Source organism: Rhinolophus ferrumequinum, chromosome 27 (genome assembly GCF_004115265.2).
Source record: "Rhinolophus ferrumequinum isolate MPI-CBG mRhiFer1 chromosome 27, mRhiFer1_v1.p, whole genome shotgun sequence".
In the NCBI taxonomy this organism is placed as follows: Eukaryota; Metazoa; Chordata; class Mammalia; order Chiroptera; family Rhinolophidae; genus Rhinolophus; species Rhinolophus ferrumequinum.
Window position 1 is genome coordinate 19025858 of NC_046310.1, and position 24130 is coordinate 19049987.

Here is a 24130-nt window from a genome sequence, read left to right on the forward strand (position 1 = left end):
ACTATTCTATTTCCAAATTAATCTAATTTCCTTCTATTTTATAGCTAATTTCAACTTCTGCCTCTTGTATTTGGCTTGGAGCACTTGTTTTAAATTCCCTCAATTTACTTCTTATTCTTACTTCACAGAAATGTTCTTCCCAAATTGAATGGAAGAGACATTAACGGATTGTTGTTGTTGTTGTTATTGATGTATGGCTATACTATCGTAGGCCCTAGGCTATTCCCTTTCACATGACTAAGCACAAACACACGCAGTCAGAGAATTATTTCTGTAATACTGTAATGTCTGGACCAATACTGTCCAATAGACTTTCTGCAATGATGTACATCTAGATCTACACTGTCCAATACAGTAGCCATTGGCCACATGTGGTTTAAATTGAGCACTTGAATGTGGCTAATGCGACCGACAAGCTGAATTTTAAATTTAATTCCATTTAATTTTAATGGCTCCATGTGGCTAGTGGTTCATGCATTGGACATCAAAGTTCTGGACCATTCAGTGGTGAAAAAATGTTTTCATCTTACCACTTGATTCACAATGAAGGCATAAGCAGGGCAGTTTAAAAAACCTTTCTCCTTTCAGGGAGGAGGATGGGGTAGGGAGGGAGGGAGTAGGGAGGGAGGGGAGGTGAGGGATGGAGGATTGCGGGCGGTGGAGGTAGGAGGGGCTTATTTCGTAGGTGAGCCTTTTGATGTTTTTCTATCTCTCGTTATAGCTGTCTATCTAGCAGCTCTTATCTCTCTCTCTCGATATCTACCTCCATAACTCCCTCCCTCCTCCATCCTCCCTCCCTCCCTCCCTCCCTCCCTCTCCTTCCTTCCTTCCTTCCTTCCTTCCTTCCTTCCTTCCTTCCTTCCTTCCTTCCTTCCTTCTTTCTTTCTTTCTTTCTTTCTTTCTTCTTCTTTTCTCTTCCCACCTTCCTTCCTTTCTTTCCAGCTCTAGTGAGCTTTATACTTATTGAGATATAATTAATGTCTAGTAAACTAGTCTTAAAGTGTAAAATTCTATGGACTTGCATATAAATACATCCCTAAAGCCATCACCACAATTAAGGTAGTAAGCATTTCTATTGCCCCCATAGAGGTTTCTTCATGCCCATTTGAAATCCATCCTCTTGTCTTTTCACCCCACACTATTTTCAGTCACTACGGATCATCTTCTTGTCAATCTAGATTAATTTTCATTTCATATAATTTTGTGTAAATAGAATCATATGGTGTGTACTCTTATTTGTCTATTCTCATTCAGCATAATTATTTTATAAATTAAAATGCTTTGCCTTCTATCACATTAAAATATAATTAAGATGTGATACATATGTATAATGGAATATTGCTTAGTCATAAGAAAAGATGAAATACTGCCATTTGCAACAACATGGATGGATCTGAGATTGTCATGCTATGCTAGGAGAAATAAGTCAGACAGAAAAAGTCAAGACCCATATGACTTCACTCGTGTGGAATATAAAACTGAAAGCAACAAAAGAACAATACAAACAAACAAACAAAAACTCATAGACACAGACAACAGTTTAGTGGTTACCAGAGGGTAAAGGGGAGCAGGGTGGTAGAAGAGGGTAAAGGGGGTCAAATGTATGGTGACAAAGGAAGATTTGACTTTGGTTGTTAAGCACACAATGTATTATAGCATTATACACTTGAAACTGATGTAATTTTACTAACCAATGTCACTCCAATAAACTTAATAATAAAAGCATTTGGGAAAACAAATACATATATATATATATATATAAATTAAAATTTCAATACTTTCTCTATCTTTCCCTTACAAAAAACACAATAAAAATTTTGGAAGTGATTATAAGAATGTGTGAAGCAATTAATGAAACAGTTCCCTGAAAGAGAGTGAGCAAGGCAGGAGCCCATCTGAATTATGATCACTCAGTTGATTCCATTGACAATAGTGTACCAGAAAGTCAAGATGTCAGATGACTTAAACTCTGTTCTTGCCTCCTCTCACCACCGCATCAAAATTACAACTAAACTACAGAACAACCATTACTGAGAATCACCTGAAGTCTAGCCGAACAGCAGTCCTATAACTGAGAATATTCAGAAGAAGCCACCTCAAGACTGGTAGGAGGGGGAAAATGCAGAAGGGGCTTGTCCCCATACCCTTGTGTGCCAGTTACAAATTCGGATGGCCATCTTGGCTGTGGATATGTCCCCTGAGGATGAAGGTGTCCCAACCCCACAGTAGGCTCCCCAGTCCAGGGATTCAGTGCTGGAAAGAGAAGTCCCCACAACTGCTGGCTATGAAAACCAGCGGTGATTGTGCCTGAGTTAGATGGAGGGTGGCTGCAGTCCCAGGCATTCCTCTTAAAGGGCCCATGCCTGGACTTACTCTCTGAGGAACTCACTAGCTCTGAGCTCCAATGCTGGGTCAGCTGTTTGAAAGGCACCAGGGACAGGCAGCGAGGAACTGAATTGTCTGACTACAGGGAAGGTGCTGAAGGGGCAGCTTTCTCCCAGACAGAAGTGCTGGCAGAGACCATTGTTCCTTTACTGAGCTGCATTGCTGGTGGAAATGCAAAATGGTGCAGCCATTTAGTTTCTTACAAAACTAAACCTCCTCTTATCATATAATGAAATGATTGCATTTCTTGGTATTTGCTCAAAGGAGTTGAAAACATGTCCACACAAAACACTGCACATGAGTATTTATTACAGCTTTATTCATAATTACCAAAATTTGGAAGCAACTAAGATGTCTTACATCTTAGTCAGCTTGGGCTTAGTCATTATAAACTGGGTTTATAAACAACAGAAATTTATATTTCACAGTTCTGGAGTCTGTGAGTCTGTGATCGGGGTGCCAGCATGGTTGGTTCTGGTAAAAACCTTCTAGGTTGCAAACTGCTGACTTCTGGTTGTACCCTCACATGGTACAAAGAGAACAGGGGAGTTGTCTGGCCTCTTATTATATTTCCTTTTTGTCCCTAAGCTTTAAAGGTATGACTGATAAATAAAAATTGTATATATTACAGCATGATTTTTCAATTTACATATACATTATGACATGATTACTACAATCAAGTTAATTCATTGCTTCACATCGTTACCTTTCTTTGTTTGTGGTAAGAACACTTAGGATCTACTCTCAGCAAACTTGAATTGAACAATGCAATTATTAGCTATAGTGCCCATGTTGTACGTTAGAGCTCCAGAATTGATTCATCCTACCACTAAAACTTTGTACCGTTTGACCAACATCTGCCCCATTTTCCTTACTCTCTAGTCCCTGGCAACCACTGTTCTATTCTCTGCTTTTATGAGTTTGACGTTTTTAGGTTCACATTGCAAGTGACATCATGCAGTATTTTTCTTTCTGTGTCTGGTTTATTTCACTTAGCATAATGTCATCCAGTTCATCCATGTTGTCACAAATGGCAGAATTTTCTTTTCTTTTCTTTTAAGGCTGAATAATATTATACAACATATATCACATTTGCTTGACCCATTCATCTGTCAATAGACTCTTAGGTTGTTTCCATGTCTTGTCTCTTGTGAATAGCGCTGCAATGAACAAGGGCATGTAGATAACTGCTTTGAGGTACTGATTTCATTTTCTTTCGGTGTATACCCAGAAAAGGAATTGCTGAGTCATATGGTAGGTCCATTTTTAATTTTTTCAGTCATCTCCATACTGTTTTCCCTATTGGCTGTACTAATTTACATTTCCACCAATAGTGCACAAGAGTTCCCTTTTCTCTGCATCCTCATAAGTACTTGCCATATACATATATACTTATATATATATAAGCTATGCTAAAAGGTATGAGGTGATATCTCGTTGTGGTTTTGATTTGTATTTCCCAGATGATTAATGTGATTAAAGATGTTGAGTATCTTTAAATGTATCTGTTGGCATTGGCCATTTGTATGTCTTCTTTAGAAAAATGTGTATTCAGGTCCTTTGGCCATTTTTTAAATCAGGTTTTCATTTTTTTACTATTGAGTTATATGAGTTCCTTATATGTTTTGGATATTAACCCCTTACTGAATATATGGTTTGCAAATATTTTTTTCCAATTCATAGATTGTCTTTTCATTTTGCTGATTGTTTCTTCTTCTGTACAGAAGGTTTTTAGTTTGATATAGTCCCACTTGTTTATTTTTGCTTTCCTGAGCTTTTGGTGTCATATCCAAAAAATTATAGTCAAGGGCAATGTCAAAGAGCTTTTCTCTTATATTTCCTTCTAGGACTTTTATCATTTCAAGTCTTGCATTTAAGTCTTTAATCCTTTTTGAGTTGATGTTTATGTATGATATAAGATAGAAGACTACTTTCATTCTTTTGCATGTGACTATCCAGTTTTTCCAGCAGCATTTATTGAAGTCTGTCTTTTCCTCAGTGTTTATTCTTGGCACCCCCACTCAAACAATGGTATATTATTCAGTGCTAAGAAAGAAATGACTATCAAGCCATGAAAAGACATGAGAGAAACTTAAATGCATATTACTAAGTGAAAGAAGCCAATCTGAAAAGTCTATCTACTGTATAATTCCAATTATACAACATTCTGGAAAAGGTAAAACTATGGAGAGAGTAAAAAGATCAGTTACTAGGGTTTAGAAGGGAGAGTGGGATAAATAAGTGGAACACAGAGGAGGGCAGTGAAATTATTCTGTATATTACTATAATAGTGGATACATGTCATTATAAATTTGTCCAAACTCATAGAATGGACAACACCAAGAGTGAACCCTAATGTAAACTGGGAACTCTGATAACGATGTGTCAACATAGGTTTACCAATTGTCACAAATGCACAACATTAATAAGACATGTTGAGAGATTGTGCATGTGTGAAGACAGGAGTTATATGGGAAGTCTCTGTACCTTTTCAATATTATGTGAACCTAAAACTGTTGTGAAAAAATAAACAGGTTAGCAAACAAGTACTTGCTAAAAAATGCTTAATAAAATTACCAAAAATGTAGCTCTGAGCATATTAACTTTATTGACCAAACGTAGTAAACTGGAAGTACATAAATAAATATCATCTACAACAGGACACATGTATTTATTTATATAATTTTATTGTTGTTTATCAAAATGGAGAATTTCTAGTTTAAAAGGCACTGTTCAAAATTTACTTCATTTTTAACTGTATTTAAGAATCACTATTAAATGTCTATGGTCATTTTGCAAGATGTCCTTGAACCAAAGAAATCAAATGATTCTTAACTTTATAGCATTGAAAGTATAAAGTTTATTTAGGTAGCAGTGACAGTTAAAGAATCCCAATACTATCTCAAAATACACGAAAACTCCAAGGTGTTCAGGACTACTATATTCTGAGTTTGGTCTTTGGGAAATTCACTTTGAATCCTGACTAGTAGTTCTTGACTCTCTACCAGGTACTGTGCTCTAGTCCTTGAGGAGTTTATAGTCTAGTGATCCATATATAGACAACAACTATTCGATGCTATAAGTTGAAATGGAGGAGTAGACACTGTGCTGTGAGATTCAAGAGTGGATATTTTAATTCAGTATAGAAGAGGAGGTGAGGAGGTAATAACCAACACAACTTTCAGGAGAAAGTGACACTTGGGCTGTGTCTTAGATAGAAGAAATAATTCCAACCAGAATAAACAGTCTTTGTAAAAGCATGGAGTATGAAGCATCATTCTACTTATGGTTAAAGAATTTCAAGTTGATTTCAAGTTATAAAGTCCAGAAGAGAGAAGGGTGTGACTTGAGGGGTAGAAAAGAGGCAAACCATGGAAGGCCTGCATGCTGTGCAAGTCCTTTAATCTATCCAGGCACAACAAGGTTAGGGTTATTATTAGTGTTAGTGTTAGGGTTAGGGTTAGGGTTAGGGTTAGGGCTAGAGCTAGGGTTAGGGTTAGGACGTGAGCTAGGGTTAGGGTTAGGGCTAGAGCTAGGGTTAGGGTTAGGGTTACTGAAGACTTTTCATGTAAATATGTATAATGGATTTTTTTTCTTGTTGTAGTTCTGGAATTTTTTATTTATTGAATTTCAAAGCATTTAATATTGAAAGCCAAGGCAGAGATTTTAAAGGAAACCTATGTGAAATACCTAGCGTATCTTGTAACAAAAACTCAGTAGATGTTAATTTACTCTTTCATTCTCTTGTGGCGGTAAACTACACTAGAGGAACTTTTTGTCTATCAATCAACATTTTCTTCATCTCATCTGTGCCTCATAGGGACAATTAGACAATTGGACGTAACCTATGTATAGCTTTAGAAAGATATGTTGAGGACAAGTATCCTAGACATTTCTTCATACAGGAGCAGCTAACATATGGGATAGATTAATTAATTAACCAATCATTTATTATTCATAAATTCCAATATATTAGCTAACTCAAAATTCATAGTTATATCTTCACATTTTACATTTTACTTATCACTTATTTCATTTTTTGGGGAGCCTAAAGAACTGGAGAACCAAAAAAATAAGTGTAATAATTTTTTTCTTAAAGGGATTCTATATTGTGGGAACTAAAAAATAATTAATTATTTTCTTCCCACCTTCAAGTTCTTCTAGCTGGACTAATCATCAAATTGACAAAGACAGATTAAAAGGAGAAGATCAACTTTTTAATACATGTGCATAGGGAATTCACATAGGCATGAAAATTTCAAAACCACTTAGGCAACATTAAGTGTATATGACATTTTGGACAAAGGAGAAAGGAGGGGAGGGGTATTAGCTTTCAAGGGAGAATGGGCAATTTACAGATACTTGAGGAAGAGGGGGACATACATGGCAGGAACATTCTTGCTGGGCAACTAGGAAACAATGGGACACAGTGGGTGGGTATCTAGCTAACAGGAGCCTGTCTGATGTCCTCTTATTTAACATACTTAATTCAAATTAGGCTATGGCAGCATTGTAAGATTCCCTTCCTGAAGCAGGTTTCTCTGAATCTCTTAGGCAAGAAAGGAGGGGTGGGGGTGGTTAAAGGTTATTTCTGAGTGTTTTGTTGTTGTTGTTGTTGGTTGGTTTGTTTTTTAATAAGCAGCTTAAAATTAATATCACAAAAAGCAACATTAGGTGGCAAAATTTTGGTTCCCTTCACTATATCCCAATCCTGAGGACCCACTGCAAACTTATTCTGCTCTTGATTTTTCAGTGCTCTTTATTGCAATAAAGCATGCATCAAGAAACAATTTTTTCACTTCCTTCACCTAATTCTGTGGCATTTCCCACACTTACTCTCAGCGTTTCGTACAAGAGACACAAGTGGTGTTTGTCAGAGCATGATTTGGTAAAAGCTCCTCTGGCTGATACTAATCATCTTGATCTCTGGGAGAGGGTAGGAAACAGTTCTTAGGGTCATCCCAATTTCCTTTTATGCCCTAATTATTGTCGTTTTTGCTTCCTTGCTGTTTTTGCTGCCTATCTTTAAAGCTTCTCAGGCTTTGAAGCAGCACAAAATTCTTGCTTTGTGTGTTAAAAATTCAGACAAATTCCCATGATCTTAGTTAAATATCTGCCGAAAAACAATCAAGGAATTTTACCCCATATCTAACTTATTTGCATTGTGCTTTGCCAGAAAGTAGGGAAATATAATTTTACTCTTTCTGTCTTCAGAGCACAGTGGTAGTAAATGCTATTAATGTTTGGACTGGGGATCCTTTGATTTGCAGATGCAAAAGACCAACATTTTCTGTGTTTCTACTTTTGGGGCAAGGGCCATAGAACTCTGAAGAGCAGAACCTGGAAAGGAAATGTAGTCAACAAGATAATATGCTTTTTGTCATCACATTTACAATACATTTAAATGTCCTCTTTTCTACATTTTAAAAATGTAGACTGAGGCTTAAAATGTGTCTCAGATTTATCAAAAGGAGTAATCTCTGTTTTGATATTACTCTCCCGTTAGTCTCTAGATTTCAGGGGAGTTATCAGCTATGGAAAATTGGAAGAAATATTTTTACATCATACATTTAATCCCATTCCAAACTGTGATCAGAAGGTAATTTTAATGCAATGACAACTGGATAATCTTCTCTAAATATAGTTGACATGTAAAAATCCAGACATAACAAAGTCAATTGGGTGTAAGTTATTAATTTTAAAAAACAAATTCTTTACTTTAAAAAATACACACTCATAAAAACCCACAAATGCATACATACCATGAGGTTCTTTGGAATTCTTTTAGTGCACCTTACATGTAGTTTTACTCACACCCACAAAAATGTATTCACACTCTGCCTTTCAGAAATATAATAATTTCATAGAACGAAACACATTTATATTTATAACAAAGCAGAAGAGCATGCTCATTTCATTCAAAATTTGACATGTTTTTGAGTTCCACGTCTCCTGTGTCTTGTGCTTTTTTTGTTATGAAAATGTAAAAGCTGAAGAACTGGAAGGAAGATGTAGCTTATACCTATTGTTTTGTTTGCCAAGCGCCCATTCTTTCTGGAAACTGTTTCCATGTATGCCTCCCACCAGCACAGCTACGTTAATGCACTCTGGTTTCACATTTCTTGCCACAGTTGATTGATATAGGAATGCGTGCCTTCCCCAAGCTGAGACCCTCCATCAGAAAGGAGGAATTGTGCCGACAAGATTTAGTCTCATACTGCCTGCTGCCTTCAGAGGAGGAGATGTACACCCAGGACCTGTGAGCTTTCACTACCCACTTCATGGATGGGAAGCAGCAAAGGCTATTTTTAGAGAAATATGTCCAGAAAGGAACCAAGATATGAGCAGGAGAGAAGTTTCCGACATTGTAAAGAGTCCTGCTTCTCTTTTCCTTGAAACCCAAATGCATTCCTTTCCTTTGGTTCAAGGTATCTTTTAGTAAATTTCTTCATTTATTTGTTTATTTTTTTATACTTTCCTCAAATATTGTTCTTTGTAATCAAAATCGCTTTCCTACAAGAAATCAAAATTTAGTATATTAATTCTTCTTGGTGTATTAATCTTAGATATTAGTAGTTTTTTATTTGAAAGTATCAATGGAGAGTCCTCAAAAATATTAAAACTAGAACTACCATATGATCCAGCAATTCCACTTCTGGGTAGTTATACAGAGAAATCCAAAACACTAATTTGAAAAGACATATGCACCCCTATGTTCACTGTGGCATTTACAATAGCCAAAATATGGAAGCAATCTAAATGTCCATTGACAGATGAATAGATAAAGATATGTGTGTGTGTGTATAATTCAACCATAAAAAAGAATTAAATCTTGTCATTTGTGACAACATGGATAGACCTTGAGGACATTATGCTAAGGGAATAAGTTAGACAGAGAAAGACAAATACTGTATAATCTCACTTATATGTGGAATCTAAAACAAGCAAACAAAAATCTGAACTCGTAGATATGAAGAACAGATGGGTGTTTGCCAGAGTAGGGGTAAGGGGGCAGCAAAATGTGTGAAGGTAGTCAAACTATACAAACTTTCAGTTATAAAATAAATGTCTTAAGGGTGTAATGTACAGCATAATGACTATAATACTCTACTGTATATTTGAAAGTTGATAAGAAAGTAGCTCTTGAAAGTTCTCATCACAAGAAAAAAAATTTGTAACTATGTATGATAATGGATGTTAACAGGACTTACTGTAGTGATCATTTCACAATATACAGGAATATCAAATCATTATGTTGTTCACCTGAAACTAATATAATGTGTGTCAAATATATCTAAAAACAAGACAGACAAAGAAAGAGAGACAGAGAGAGAGAGAGGGAGGGAGGGAGGGAGGAAGGAAGGAAGGAAGGAAGGAAGGAAACATCAATGCCCTCCATAGCTCACCAGAAACACACCTGTGATTGAACAAATCGAGTTTATCACCCTTCAGTAGGGGACAATGCTCACCCTGGGAACCAAGAGGTGTCTTAGTAACAAAATGCTGAAAATAATATATACAGCATTTGAACATGGAATGCCTTATTGAATGAATCTTCAGACCTGACAATCGTTTTCCAGTTGCATTTAAGATGGGGCAGGATGCGTCAACAAGCGAGAACACAAGTAATCATTAGAAACAAATCATTATTCTGAGATATCATGTTTCCCTGAAAATAAGACCTAGCCGGACCATCAGCTCTAATGCGTCTTTTGGAGAAAAATTAATATAAGACCCAGTCTTATTTTACTGTAAGACCGGGTATAATATAATATAATATAATAATATAATATAATATACTACCGGGTCTTATATTAATTTTTATTCCAAATGACGCATTAGAGCTGATTGTCCGGCTAGGTCTTATTTTCAGGGAAACACGGTAGTAGCAATTATTTTAAAGATTAAGGAAAGTTTGGTTAATTCTTTCAGCTTTACAAAATGGTACAAGGCTAGCTTCAAAAAAAATCTTTGTTTTCAAATATAATAGAAATTTGTCAGTTTTTAAAATTAAACTGAGTGGAAATTAGTTTTGCATGAAGAGTTTTAAAAATTATGACAATTAGAGATACACTGGGGTTTCATAAAATGCTGGATGGGAATTACTGTTGCAGCTGATTTTTCGGTGTGTTGAATCCTTTGTGCATAGAGTATATGTTTATCAACATCGAGCCATACCTCCAATAAATATTTAATGGTGGTATGTGTTTAGCACTTGGAAGAGAATGGAGGGGAATATTATGAGTAAGATGTTTCTCCCTCAAGAGACTCACAGAAGAGTGACTCTGCTTCACTCCACATTCTTCCCTCTGTGTCCCCAAAATTTCAGGTCTACAGCCTGACTTCCATAGAAACTCAATAAATGTTCCTTATTCCTATTTAATGATGATGATGACAAATATTTAGTGTGCCTGTTTCAAGGAACTAAGAATAATGTTGGAAAAAAATATTGTCCGGATATGCAGATATAATGTCTTATTTTTAGCTCGAGATCTTAAGGACAGTTATCCCCTCCAAAACATGATACTATGTTATTTGCTAATAAAATATATTCATATTGCCAACACTGAGGTTTCAGTGAGATATTTGGGCATTGCAGAATCTACTCATTTTCCTGAAAGAACTGTATTTTAATGTTTAATGTCTTGCTTCAGGAATATTTGGGCTCCTTCCATTGTGATTCGGAGGTAGAGTTTTCATTAATAACTTTAGCAGAAATTACAAAAAGAGTTTAGTTTTGTAAAGGATACAAACCAAAATTGTAACATTTTGGTTGCTTGCAAAGTCTTCATATATCATATTTATAAAAAATTTCATGGTGTGTGTGTGTGTGTGTGTGTGTGTGTGTGTGTACCTCAAATTCAGGTTCAGGGTATGGATAGCTGTAGTCGACACTTGTAGCTAAGGGTGTGCTGTAATCTGTAAAGGGAACATGGACTGCAGTGGAAGTGATACAGGCTCAGAACAGAACCTACTCCAGGTCTCGTCCCTCCACAGAGGGGCAGACTGAGGAAACCCCTTTACTACGCAGGGCCATACCACAGATGAGGAAATGATATTGATGTCTCAGTGTCTTTTATTTATTTGCTTTAATTATAGATGGAGTGGTGAAGTGATAGCCTTGGAAGGGGAAAATTGTCCTTGTGAAGGTTGATTACAGTAGCTGGAAATTACACGCCAGTCAAACAGTATTTGTGTGGCAGATGCCATCCTTCTGTAAACTCTCCTAGGGAAAGATAGAGAAAGGGCTATCTTGCTGTTCATTCCTCCCTTCTTTTAACATTTACTGATCACTTTTTACATGTCAGGCACTGGTTTGTGTGTTTGGAATCCAAGGAGGAATAACACACACCCCTGCCTTCAGGGAACTTATTCATGCAGCTCTGTTGCAGCCTACTATGTATGCACCACTCTTTTCATACATAATTTTGTCATTTTATGCAGAAGTGAGAAAGCCACATTTAATAGAAATGACCATCCCAGGTATATCAACTCTTCTTCCTATAACTCTCATTTCTGCTCTTATTTTCACCCTTCAGTTCATCTGCAATGCCGCTGAACTGGAAACCTTGAGTTCCTTTTTTAATTCTCCCACTGACCCAAATCCTGAAACAAGTCCCAAATTCTGTTTTAATTCGCCCGTACACTGAACTAGTTCAGGGCCTTATCCTCTCAGTCCTGGATCACAACCAGTAGAAATGTTGGACAGCCTGCTTTCTTTCTGAATGGTCTAAGGCGCACCACACACACTGCCAGTCAATGTCCTTCAGCTTTGTCATCTCATCTACTGTTCACAGATAATTGCTGGTCTCTTACTCTGCTTAATTTACAGGAGAAGGAAAAAAAAAAGCGACCTTCCAAATTCTTTAGCTTGGAATTCAAGACCTGCTGAACGCAGTGTGAACTTTTCTATTAGATTCAAGTTCCTATTACTCCCAGCACCTACTAGTATATAGAAAATGTGTAATTAGTGGTTTTTATTGACTGTTAGCCACAGTTTAACTTTGGCATAGGTCCCTTCAGCAACTAACTTTCTGTCTTGTTCATTTACCAATATCTACCTCAAGCATTACATTTTATGTAGACTCACCCTCATTTTTTCCATATGGAGTGAAAGACATAGTCACTCATGTATTTTTATTCATCACACATTATTAAGCTCTTCCCATGCTCCAAATAGATGAAGATAACTATGATACCCCGCTTCAAGTTTCTCACTCTAGAGCTTTAAGCAAGTAAACAGTTGCAACGTTGTGTGATCAACACTGTGGTACAAAGCCGCACAGATTCCAGTGAGGTTCCGTGGAGCGTGTTATAAACTTAGTAGACAAAGTTGAGGGTCAAGGGAAGTTTGGTTGTGTCGATGAATCTTGAGTGTTTTGAAACTAGTGGAAGGACATTTCAGTCAAAGAGAGAAGTACTTTAAAGACACAGAGAGTTGAAACACACAGGAGTGTTCAAACACTGACAAGCAATGTGGCTTGGCTTAAGAATAGATACAGGATGAGGTGGAGCAACCAGAAATGAGAGACTATACAGAGACTGTTTTATAAAGTATTAGTTATGCCATGCTAAGAATTGCGCTTGACACAAAGTGGGCATTCAATAAACATTTATTCAACGAACAAATGAACAAATCACTTTATCCACTACTGGTGTATTAAATCTTCATGTTTAGATATTTCATATTTAGTAATTTCCTGGTTTGCACCTTAGCCCATTGAGGAAAAGCTATATATTCACACTATGTTTTCACTACTCCATATATGGCTGATCTTTAATCTGTGACTGTAACAATTAGAAACATTGCTACTAATATGAGTGCTAAAAGTTGAGAGTTCTTAAAGTTAACATATATAAACAAATGTTCACATAAATTTGTGTTTTTCTTTTTTCTTTTTCTAGGGTCAGACATTGTTCAGTGGTTAATAAAGAACTTAACTATAGAAGATCCAGGTAAATAAATCATTTTCCCATTGATAGAATTATGTTCTTTGTGGTTTTTAAGAAATATGTTTTCTCAGGGCTAATCTGACAATGAAACAAACCTGAAAAATTATAGTTAGACTTAACTATGCTTTTAGCATTTATGCAAATTTTATGATGGTCAACATATATTCTTCTAAAACTTAGTGTATATTTATAATTTTTCACATATTTAATATTCCGTTTTATAAAATTTGATTCAGGTGATTTACGATTGTTAGAATGCATGGTCTCTAAACATGTTCATAAATAATTGAACTTATAATTTATAGCAAGTGATTATGAAGTAATGAAATTTCCCTTCATAAAACACATAAAAGTAAATCTCATTAATTTGTAATTTTGTCTTAACTCCATTTTTGCATGCGGTTTGAAAACAATGTTATTTGTAATTCTGATTTTCTATCATGCCTCCGTGATTTTCTTTAATGCTCTTATTTAAATCATGGATCCATTCACTGTGGTGGCCATTATGTCTATTTTTGCAGTACTGAGCCAATTTCCAGACTTTGAGAACAGTACTACATTGCCTAGAACAAATCCCTGCATATTTAAAGCATTTAATGACTTTTACATAATATCTTGTAGGAGCCTTTGCATGTGGCAAACAATTCACATCACTGAAATGAAAATATGATGTATTTTGTTTAGAGAACATAATGAGAAAACAAAACAACCCCCAAAATATTAGAATTACAGTGACTGAGTATGACATGGCAGAGAAAGAGGGCAATGCAATAACTACACAACCCACCGTCCCTCTGATTAGAAGAGAATTCAGCATGGCTTTCGCTCCCACCTCTGGTGCTTACCACGTCAGAGTGGTTTAAAAATAACTGTACATGAAGATGCAAAGTTTTATCATAAAATGTAGCTCCAATTCTATACGTAAATGCCAGTATACATCCCCTACTTTTTTGGTCCATGAGCATTTAAAATACTTACCCTAACAGGTTAAATGGGATTAAAACAATTAAAAAAAGGTGAAGGAGCTGTTGTCAGCCTCATATTATTACTAAGTGAAAAGAGGAGATAATTTTTGGGAAAGGAAGGCACATTCTCACCTAGTTTACATTTTAGCTTCACTTTAGCGGCATGCCTGACTTTATAAACTGTAGCGCCAGACAAAAGACCCCAGTACAAAAAACAGATCAGCACGGTCATTGATAACCAGGAAACTACTGATTTTCAAAGAAGATTATTGCTCAAAGGGTGAAGTGGATTCAAAGAGTATTTTTATTTGTAAGCCACGACTGAAAGTGTACTTCAGTGAGTATGAGCAGCAGGGAACATACACAGATATAATAAGCTAGTACGAAACAGTTGCTTATAATTTGTATGTGTGATATCATTATAGCTATAACGTGTAAAAAACTGATTTTATTTGCTTGCTTAATAGTTTAAGGATGTTTGAAAGCTTCATTTGAAGGTATATGAGAGGATAAAATCAATCACACATATTTCTTTTGTCATATTTATGACAGGTTGAAAAATTTGGTTTGGGTTTGTTGATTTTTTTTTTTTTTTTAATGAACTAATTCAACCTCTACAGATTGAAAGGCTGTGTACTAGACTTTAAGACAACTAAGAAGCATTGATCATTGTTCTGAAGATATAACAGATTTTGTACATGATGATGAATCAATCTGGCATCATGATTCTAATTAAATACGTTCAAGAACATAGGTGACGTTATGAAAGTTACTTTTATGGCTGCCTATATGAAATTAATCAAACCGTTTTGGAATTGCTCATACAGAGAGACTAAATAGTTATTATAATGTCTGGTCTAATTTTAACCCTATACATTCTCTGAAAATATTTAAAAATAAGAGAGAAACCCATGCCAGACTTCTATCTTGTGGTGGCTGAGTGATTGTTTAAAGACCTCTGGGGATTATTTGAAGCTGTAGATAACAATAATTTGTTGAAAGAGGATTTGTGGCAAGTTGGAAGAGACTAATGACGGGGTATAGGAGCAAGTGCTGATGAGTCATTTGGAGACAGGGGAGAGGGTTGCATGATCTTTAGGGTTTTATCCAAGACCAAGGAGTCCATATTGTTGGTACACTTAATGTTCAATATTTCATTAATGAATACTTAATAGATTTTAATTTCCATTACAGCAATTCAATGGACATTTGGCTGAATAGTTTCTAGAGATTTGGTACTATTAGACAATTGGTTGTAATGTATTACTCATTTAAAATAGAGCTATATTTGAACTTTTCATTCAAATTTAGGATTATTTTTAGTTATGTTTACATCCACATATGTACAATTACATATTCATATAATACACACAAGATTAGTCTAAAATTTTTGTTTGCTTGTACCTCTTGGGTCCGTTTTCACAATTTATATTTTTCTAGGAAAAATTCATTTCTTGATTGTCTCATTCATACTTGCATTCATTTAACACTCCTTTTCTGAATTTCTGCTATGGGACAGGCACTGGGAATACAGGATGAACACTCCCTCCTTGAATGACTTGATTGTCTTTGGCTTCCAGGGTAGGACCCTCATGGCTCTTCTTTGTCACTTCCCACATTGTTCGGCCCGTCTTCTATGATGGCTCTCCACTCCCCACCTAATCTGTAAATGTTGGAATGTCCAGATTTCTGTCCTCGGTGCCTTTCTTTTCTTCATATACACACTGCTGCCGAGTGACATATGCTGAGGACTCCTAAGTTTATAGCTTTCATGTTTTTCCCCTTCCTAGATCCCTGTAATGTCTTCCCTCTCTTTGAAAGTCAAAATATAGGTACATAATTGTTAGGGGTTTATACTTTTTGGGTTTTGTTTTTGTTGTTATTTGTTTTTGGTGTATTTGTATTATCTGTTGAATCATTTAAGTCTGTTGATGAGTATGGCGCTCTATACTCATCTATCTGATGCCTACGTCACCTCTATCCTGAAGGGTCAGTCTCAACATGACCAAAATAGAACCCTAATTTACCTCCCTCAAACCTGCTCCTCAGATCAATTACAGGCTTGAGTCTTCTATCCAAGAACATGCTGTGTCTTTCCATTTGGTCAAGTTTGCTTTGTGGTCTTTTAAGGTTTCCTTGTATAGGTTTTGTATATTTCTTATTAAGCGTGTTCCTAGTTATTTTATTTTGTGTTACTATGTGGGTTTTCCTTTCCATTATATCTAATTTGGTTTGGGTTATTGTGTGTATATGTGAAAAGTATTGATTTGCGTATGCTAATTTTATGTCACTATTTTACTAAATTTTGTTTTTGTTAGTCTTTTTAACTAATATATTGTGAAGCTAGAATGCTTCTTCCAGAAATTTATCAGGATTGTATGTTGGTGTTCAGTTCCTGAGCCCTTGCACATGTTAACAACTCAGCTAGATATAAAAATAGATGAGACAAACTTTCCTCTTTAAAACACTGTAGATATTGATTCATTGCTTTCATATATTCAATATAGGAGCATACATATATATGAAATTTTCCATATATATATGTAATGTTTCATATACATGTTTTTCCCTTGCCTACATTCCTGTAATGTCTTTCCTGTCTTTGAAATTCAAAACATAGGTACATAATTGCTAGGAGTTTATACTTTTCTTTTTTTTATGTATTTGTATTATCTGTTGAATCATTTAAGTCTGTTGATTCAGGTTTTCTTAAGTTGAAGAAAAAGAATTTCCTGTTCTATTACTTAAGCCTCATTTTCTAAAATGGATATAATATTTGTACCTACTACTTAGTGCTTTCCTGAAATTTAAGAATATATATATATATGTTATTACTGTACCTATTACATAATAATTGCTCAGAAAGTATTAATAATTACAGTTTTTAATTAATTTTTGTTGTTTAATTATTTTTCTGTTTATTTGTTCTGGTTTATTCTTTGAAATGACATTTAGTAGTATGTTTTATTTCATTTTACACCCCAATTATCATTTTGTTTTTTTAATTCTTTTCTTAGCTATTTTCCTTCTCCATCTAGGTAAACTTATTAAGCTTGTATATTAGAGCATCCATTCTAATTCCCTTCACTGGCAATTAAGTTCCTTATGGCTGTTAATAGAGAATAAATATATTATTGCATTTTTAATTATCATCATTTTTCTTATTTTCTCCAGTTCTCTATATCTGCCCTTTAGCAAGTTCCCTTCCAGTCATAGCATGCTGTTTTATGAGTCATCTTTCATCTCTTCTTTTATTACATCAATCTCGTTTATTTTTTATATTTTAATTGCACAAAAAAATATACAGTCATAAGTTTACTTCATATCATTTTATGTCATAGGAACATTTGTAGTTTTATGAATTGTTTCCCGATTTATTCTCCTCAAACCTAAAGGCTTCTACACAGGACTGATATTTGGTTATTGACAAGGTGGGTGGATTGTCCCTAGATAATTCAATACCATAATTTCTCTTTTTGGAAGCTGGAACTACTGTGCTTCTAATATTAATTTGCATTATTAGATTAGTTTTTTGTTTGTTTGTTTGTTAACAGACTGAGTATATTGGGGAATGAGCAGGAACTGTGAGCAATCCCAAGCCTCAGGACTTCGTCGTGATACCATACTGACTCTGAGTGTGATGAACCCATGTGCCTGGGCCGCATTTCCACCCTGTATTCTGCTGTGTCAGTTGCCCAGCTGCATGCGAGCTGAGGCCATGCCTGATTTCTCTGGCGTTTGTCCTCCACAGTGTAGAGAGAAGCTGTTCACGGTTGCACTGTTTCTGTTGGTACAGCCCCACCTTACTTAGCTGCTTTTGGATGCTGTTGATTAACTTCAGTGCACAGAATCTAAACGAGTTTGCTGCCTTCTCTTCTGTGTTCTCACCTTCCCACCACAGGAGGTTTTAAGAAGACTTCCAGAGTCTTCTCTACTTAGCCCTGTGGTGCTTTCTCAGGAGGGTGTTATAATATGATCCGATATATACTATATTGTTAGACTATTGGAGGCATGTGCTTTGGCACCCTTCCCGAATTTTTAATGCTGATGTAGGTTTCTATTTGTGTGTTTTTATTTTGTGGTTGTTTTTCAATTGATAATTGTAAACTGCTTATGTTGCCATGGTGCCAGAAGTTAATAGTTTCATTAACACCTTTCAACTAGAATATTATCTATCATCTATCTATCTATCTATGTATGTATCTATCATCTATCTCTATCAATCTATTCTCTATCTATCAATCTATTATCTAGCTATCTATCTATCATCTATGTGCAAATGAAAAACAGAATGAATTGCATTAGTCTTACAGTTAGAGCTTAACTGATAGATTCGATAAGGCGGTACTTTGATTTCATAGAAAAATTGATGCACGTCAGTTGTTGGACACCGGCAGGGAAATGAGAGGAAGAATTTAGTTGGTGAACATCTATCCACATTGTTATCCACTGGGAAGCATGTCGTCCACCACCAATGTCTTCATTTGGTCATTCACTCAGTTGCTTTTGTTTCTCGTTCCCATTTAAAGGGCCTTTTCCTGTGTATCTACACCCTGCTTTGACCAGGTTCAGTTTGGGGACACCACAAGTAATCCTGTCTCAAACTGGGAAAGTGTGCTATGCTTCTTTAGACCCTATGGTGCTTTACTTCCTTACTCTCAGTTGTGTGAGAGTAATTCTGCTGCCTTTCTGTTATTCTGAGGTATGGGATTCTTTGAGGCTCTTCAGAGCCCTTTCTGCCTGGACGCACCACATAGTCCTTGCAATCTGATCCACCTAGGTCCCCAGGTCTTTATTTGGGAAACAAGGAACAGGTAGTCTCTACTCTTGGAGGCAGTATTTTTTGCTTGTTTTTTTCTCTTTGCTTGAAGTAGTATTTTATCATACCAATTGACTTTTTCTGTGTAACAAACCACCCTCAAAACGTAGTGGCTTAAAACAGACAATGATTCTATTTAGCTCATGATTCTATGGATCAACTGATCATTTCTGGCTTGGTTCTGCCTGGCTGATTTCTGCTGGACTCTCTGTTGGTAGGCTGTCAGCTATGTACATCTCATTCTCTCATCCTTCAGCCTGCTAGCACAGGCTTCTTACCCTGGTGTATTTAGGGTTCCAAACACAACACAAGTTTCTTCTTATGTCACATTTACTATTATTACAGCTGCCAAGGCAAATACCATGGCCAAGTTCAGAGCTACTCTATGGAGGGACTAGCTAAGACCATGGATGTAGATGGATGAGAACATATTGGGGCCATTACTGCAACAATGTTTAATATATACATATATACATATATATATATTTTTTTCTTTTTCCTCCTCTGCCTTTCAAATCTTCCCTTCCATGATATGTCTTACTATCTTTTGGCTTGAGTTTGCAAAATTCATCCTCCAGAACCTGTTTATATTTTTCTTAGTAAGTATGCTTTATGTCTAATACCATGCCATATTAATTATGGATGATATTTTGGGCAAATCTGAAAGGTTTAATAAGGTTTGCATTCTTTACAGAATGATTGACAGATATCAATAAGGACTTGACATCACTCTGCTCAATTATAATCCTGCCTGCCTGCCTCTCACTGGAAGGTCACCCTTGCCATGCTCTTGAAGTGAGGTTGACCAAGGTGAGAGGTGAGAGGTGCCTCAAGACTCTCAGTCTTATTAATAGCTATGATTTGAGATGATTCTCACTATGGTTTCCGGATATCAAAGCATGTTATGTCTTTCTGTGTTCCCTGAGGGTTTGGTCCACCTTTCTCCTTCTTGCTATCAGCCCATGGTTCTTGAGACCCCAGTATTCCTTGAGAGGCATCCTGGCATTGAAGATGGATCATGGACTGTGCAGGCAGACTTGAGCTCAAATACTGATTCAAATACTTACTGACTATGGGAAATTGGGCGTGTTACTTGATTGATTTCTCTCTTTTTACCCCTTTATTAGCAAAATGCTTTTAATATTATTTTTTTGTGAAGCCTAAGTGACTCAACATGAAAGTGTGCCAGAATCTTGGTTTTATTTTTAATTAGGCTAGATTTGTCAAACTCTGAACATTTGCAAGCACTTTTAACTACATTGAATCCTTTAAAAATGCATGCAGTTTTTATACTAGCATTCAAATTCAACCTATTTCATGAAGCCTTCTCTCCATAAGTTAGCTCTCTTTGTCTGTTCTTGACCATAAATATTTACCAAGAATATTTACATTTGATACTACTCAATTTGTTGCTGAATTTTATTATCTTTTATTCGATATTCACGTGTTGATCTTATTGCTTCCATTGAATCTGAACAACATAATGGCAGAGGACACAAATCTTCTCCAGCCATTGACTAAAGTGCCAAGGTCAACCCGTTTTCAATAATCACTTGATTTTTTACTAATGGGAATCCACTGAAGTGATACGTTACGGTAACCAATGGTTCAGTATGTACTTTCCTAAATAGATGGGGGAAAATGAGCAGAAAGAAATTTAAAATGAATTGTTCTTCATATAAATAAAATCCAGTGTAAAAGGAATGGCTTAAAGTGCAAGTAGAAGAATAAGATTGGGGATAAATATGGATTCATCCAAGATAAAAAATTAATTTTGAAGAGTTGTAAAAATTTCTTCCTCTAGAAGTAGTATTTTTTGTAAAAGTACCTGTGAAAATTGAGATGCAGACAAGTCAATCAGATGTTTTGCTTACACATCATCAAACTAGATTGAATATCTTGTCACTGGATTAATTAAATCAACCCATTATGCTCACCACTATACAGAGTCTGTCATTCGCCTTCCAATCTCGCCACAAGTTTTATGGAGAAAGTATCTAAATTCTGTTAACAGATATCATAAAACTCTGCTACAAATGACCTAGTATTGCATGGCTTTGGCTAGTCTGCCAGTGAAATCATAGCCTGAGGAACATGAGGATATATCAGAATTGAGAAAGCATAGAATGTCTTGTTATCCTTGATAATGTTTTGTACTTGCAAAGCATTTTATGCTGTTCCAAATCATTTTACATAGATAATTTCATTTGATTACCATAACAATATCATGAGTAGCCAGGCAGACATTTTGTTCATTTTACATGAAATGTCAACTGAGAAAACTTATGAATGCCCAGAGTCACAACAAAACCTGTTCAAAGAAATAAAACCTTCATCTCCCAGACTCTAGCCTGTGTGCCCACTCTTTTCTGCACAAATTATTTCAGACCTAGTGCCTGCTTTTCCATAAGGGGTAGAATCGAGAGAGGAACCTGCACCCACCAGACCAGATGGCCCATTATGGAATGTCTTTTAGAATAAAGTAATTGATTACCTTGGATTTGGTGTTATATTTACCCATTGCATCCTGGGCATATCCTTTGTTAGAGCTGTTTTCCATATATTTCAACTCATCTGTATTACAGGCAAAAATAAAAAGAGATCTTTTTTGTAGGCTCTTCAAGTTGTTTCAAACAACAGTTTTACTTGGGTGGAAGGAAGATAGAAGCATTTAAAACACTCTTGCCAATAATCAAGACCCTTCTGAGCCTATAAAAATACGTATTTTATGATTCATTCTGCTATCATGTCAGTATGAAGTAAATAAAAGCGACCCCTTTATTATTTACTATTCCCCTGATAGTAGTGAGCCATTACATGACAATTTTCTGGGTTTCGAAGGCATCATTTAACACTCTGGTGATAATATGCAGGAAATCATAGATTGGAGGCATCCCATACACCTCTAACAAAGTTGATTAGTTTTATTTGGTTCAAGATAATAGGTATCACTCAAGCACACATCTTGCAAATGTGCATTTTCTGTTATAAATACAGCTTAAAGGGAAAAGAAATTAATAAAGTCCTCACATCTTTGAGCATCTGCTCCTAACTCATTTTCCTGCTACTGTTGCCAGAGCTCTGTAGTTATGTACACAGGAAATATTATATGATGTTCTAATTATTTTCCTGTGAGATGAGCAAGGCCATACTTTCCTCTATGTATTCATTTCAGTGTGTTATTAGCTTTTCCTCAGAAGAGAGAAATCATTCCTTTGGCATATATTATATATTAGTATGTATATTAGTACCCCAGGTGTTTTTTTTTGAAAAGTCATGGTATTTTGTGCATTTGATATTATCAGGAACCTCTTTTTTGGTGGCCTTTGCCCCTTGGGAATACTCTAGCAAGAAAATGAAAAGTCTATAAATGTTTACTCTAGATATCTCTCATGCAAAGTAACCAACACCGACGGGTACATTCCAATACACCCAGCCTGCTGGGATCAACTGTCTCATTTAATGTATTATTTCCTACACTTCTTTCTCTCCCCTCCATTGGTTTGTTTAGGTTTTGTATTTGCATTGAAGTTCCATACTTCATAGTGGAATAAGTGACTGCTGTTTTCCTTTGACTAATACTATAATTATGCAGTCGCTTTACACAGTTAAAACTCAAAACCCAGAATGTACTGAAAAGTCTTCATGAAGTGCATAAATCAAAGTTTTTGTTGCCAGAATAAGGGTTGTTACGACCAGCATATCTGTCACGTTTTAGCCACAGGCAGGCCATGTTTCCTGTTGAATGAGGCTTTTCGGCTTCTGACTGCCTTCATCTCTCACCTCGAGTACTATAGTGCAAAAACAGTAGAAAAGAGCTATAATACATTAACATTAATTAATTGGGTGCCCCCAGGGACCATGCTGGGTGTCTTCCTCTGATTCTTGTAAATAGGAAGGAGACATGAGAGCCCCAATATACTGAAAACCAACTGTATGCCAAGCACTATGTTGAGAACTTGATATGTCATTCAGTTTTCAAGAAAAAAGAGAGGAACTTCATGAAGTGGATAGTAGATCAGAAAATTAAGAGATAGAACCACTATTCAAAACCAGATACATTTGCTATCAAAATATGAATACTTTCAGATCAATTCAAAGAGTATCAATTTCACGTTACGAATGGTCGGTGAGAGCAAAGATGAGTTGTGGAGCTGGGATTCATGCCTGATGTGTCAGATGGGATGCAACAGAAGGAATTTGTTAGAGATCCAAGAGGTGCCCCCTGGCAATGCCACTTTCCTCTTTTGGTTGGTGCTGGCCAGCAGATGCATCTGTAAATACCATTCCCAGAGTTTTGTGATCTCTCTCATTCTATGTGATTGGATGAATTTCTGTATGTTATTTAATTAGACTTGCCAACTATTAAGGAAAATACTAAAAGCAGCTGGGAATCTAATTGGAATTGTTGTCTTTTCTATTGTAAAACTTGAACTAGCATAATGATGCCAGGGTTTAATATACTGTTAAAGTTTTTAAACTATACTTAGGAACATTTCCTGTCATAGCAGAGCTTGCTATTTCTATCCTATTCACTAGAACAAGCAAAAATAAAGACTACTCCTTAGACCAAATGGAAAAGCACAATTGCCCTGAAGAATTGTCGAATTCTTCTGTGGCTGGTTTACTTATTTGTTTTTTTCTTCTTTTTAGGTCTTCATTTTCTATTTTATTAACTTTTTTGTGTATATATGTTCCTTTTATAAGCCAGCTTGAATTTTTTCGGGGGAGGGAAAGGAATGGAAAGCAGGGAGAAAAGTAGGAAGGAAGGAAGGAGTTATAAAGAAGGGAAGAAAAGTAGAAAAGATTTGGCTAATAAGGCTGAGAGCATAGGATATCATATGAAACTATGCCTATTCATCACGATTGGCCACTTACAAAAGGACAGGGAAATGTAAGTGATTACATATGTTAGCCCCCGGAAGCCATAAACAATTGTGTAAGATCTGTCTGAAAAGTTGGGCCTCTTTATCTTTTATGAAAGATAGCAGAGTATTTTTTATTTCGC

At 35.9% G+C, this 24130-nt stretch overlaps 1 protein-coding gene across 6 annotated transcripts in view; it reads left to right on the forward strand.

The window, feature by feature from the left end:
* RGS7 (regulator of G protein signaling 7) overlaps positions 1-24130 on the forward strand; it is a 437701-nt gene that overhangs the window by 294564 nt on the left and 119007 nt on the right. For all 6 annotated transcript variants that reach the window (XM_033099770.1, XM_033099771.1, XM_033099772.1 and 3 more), the window contains exon 4: positions 13291-13341. In XM_033099770.1, coding sequence (XP_032955661.1) covers positions 13291-13341 — 51 coding nt within the window. The remainder of the gene's footprint in view (positions 1-13290; positions 13342-24130) is intronic.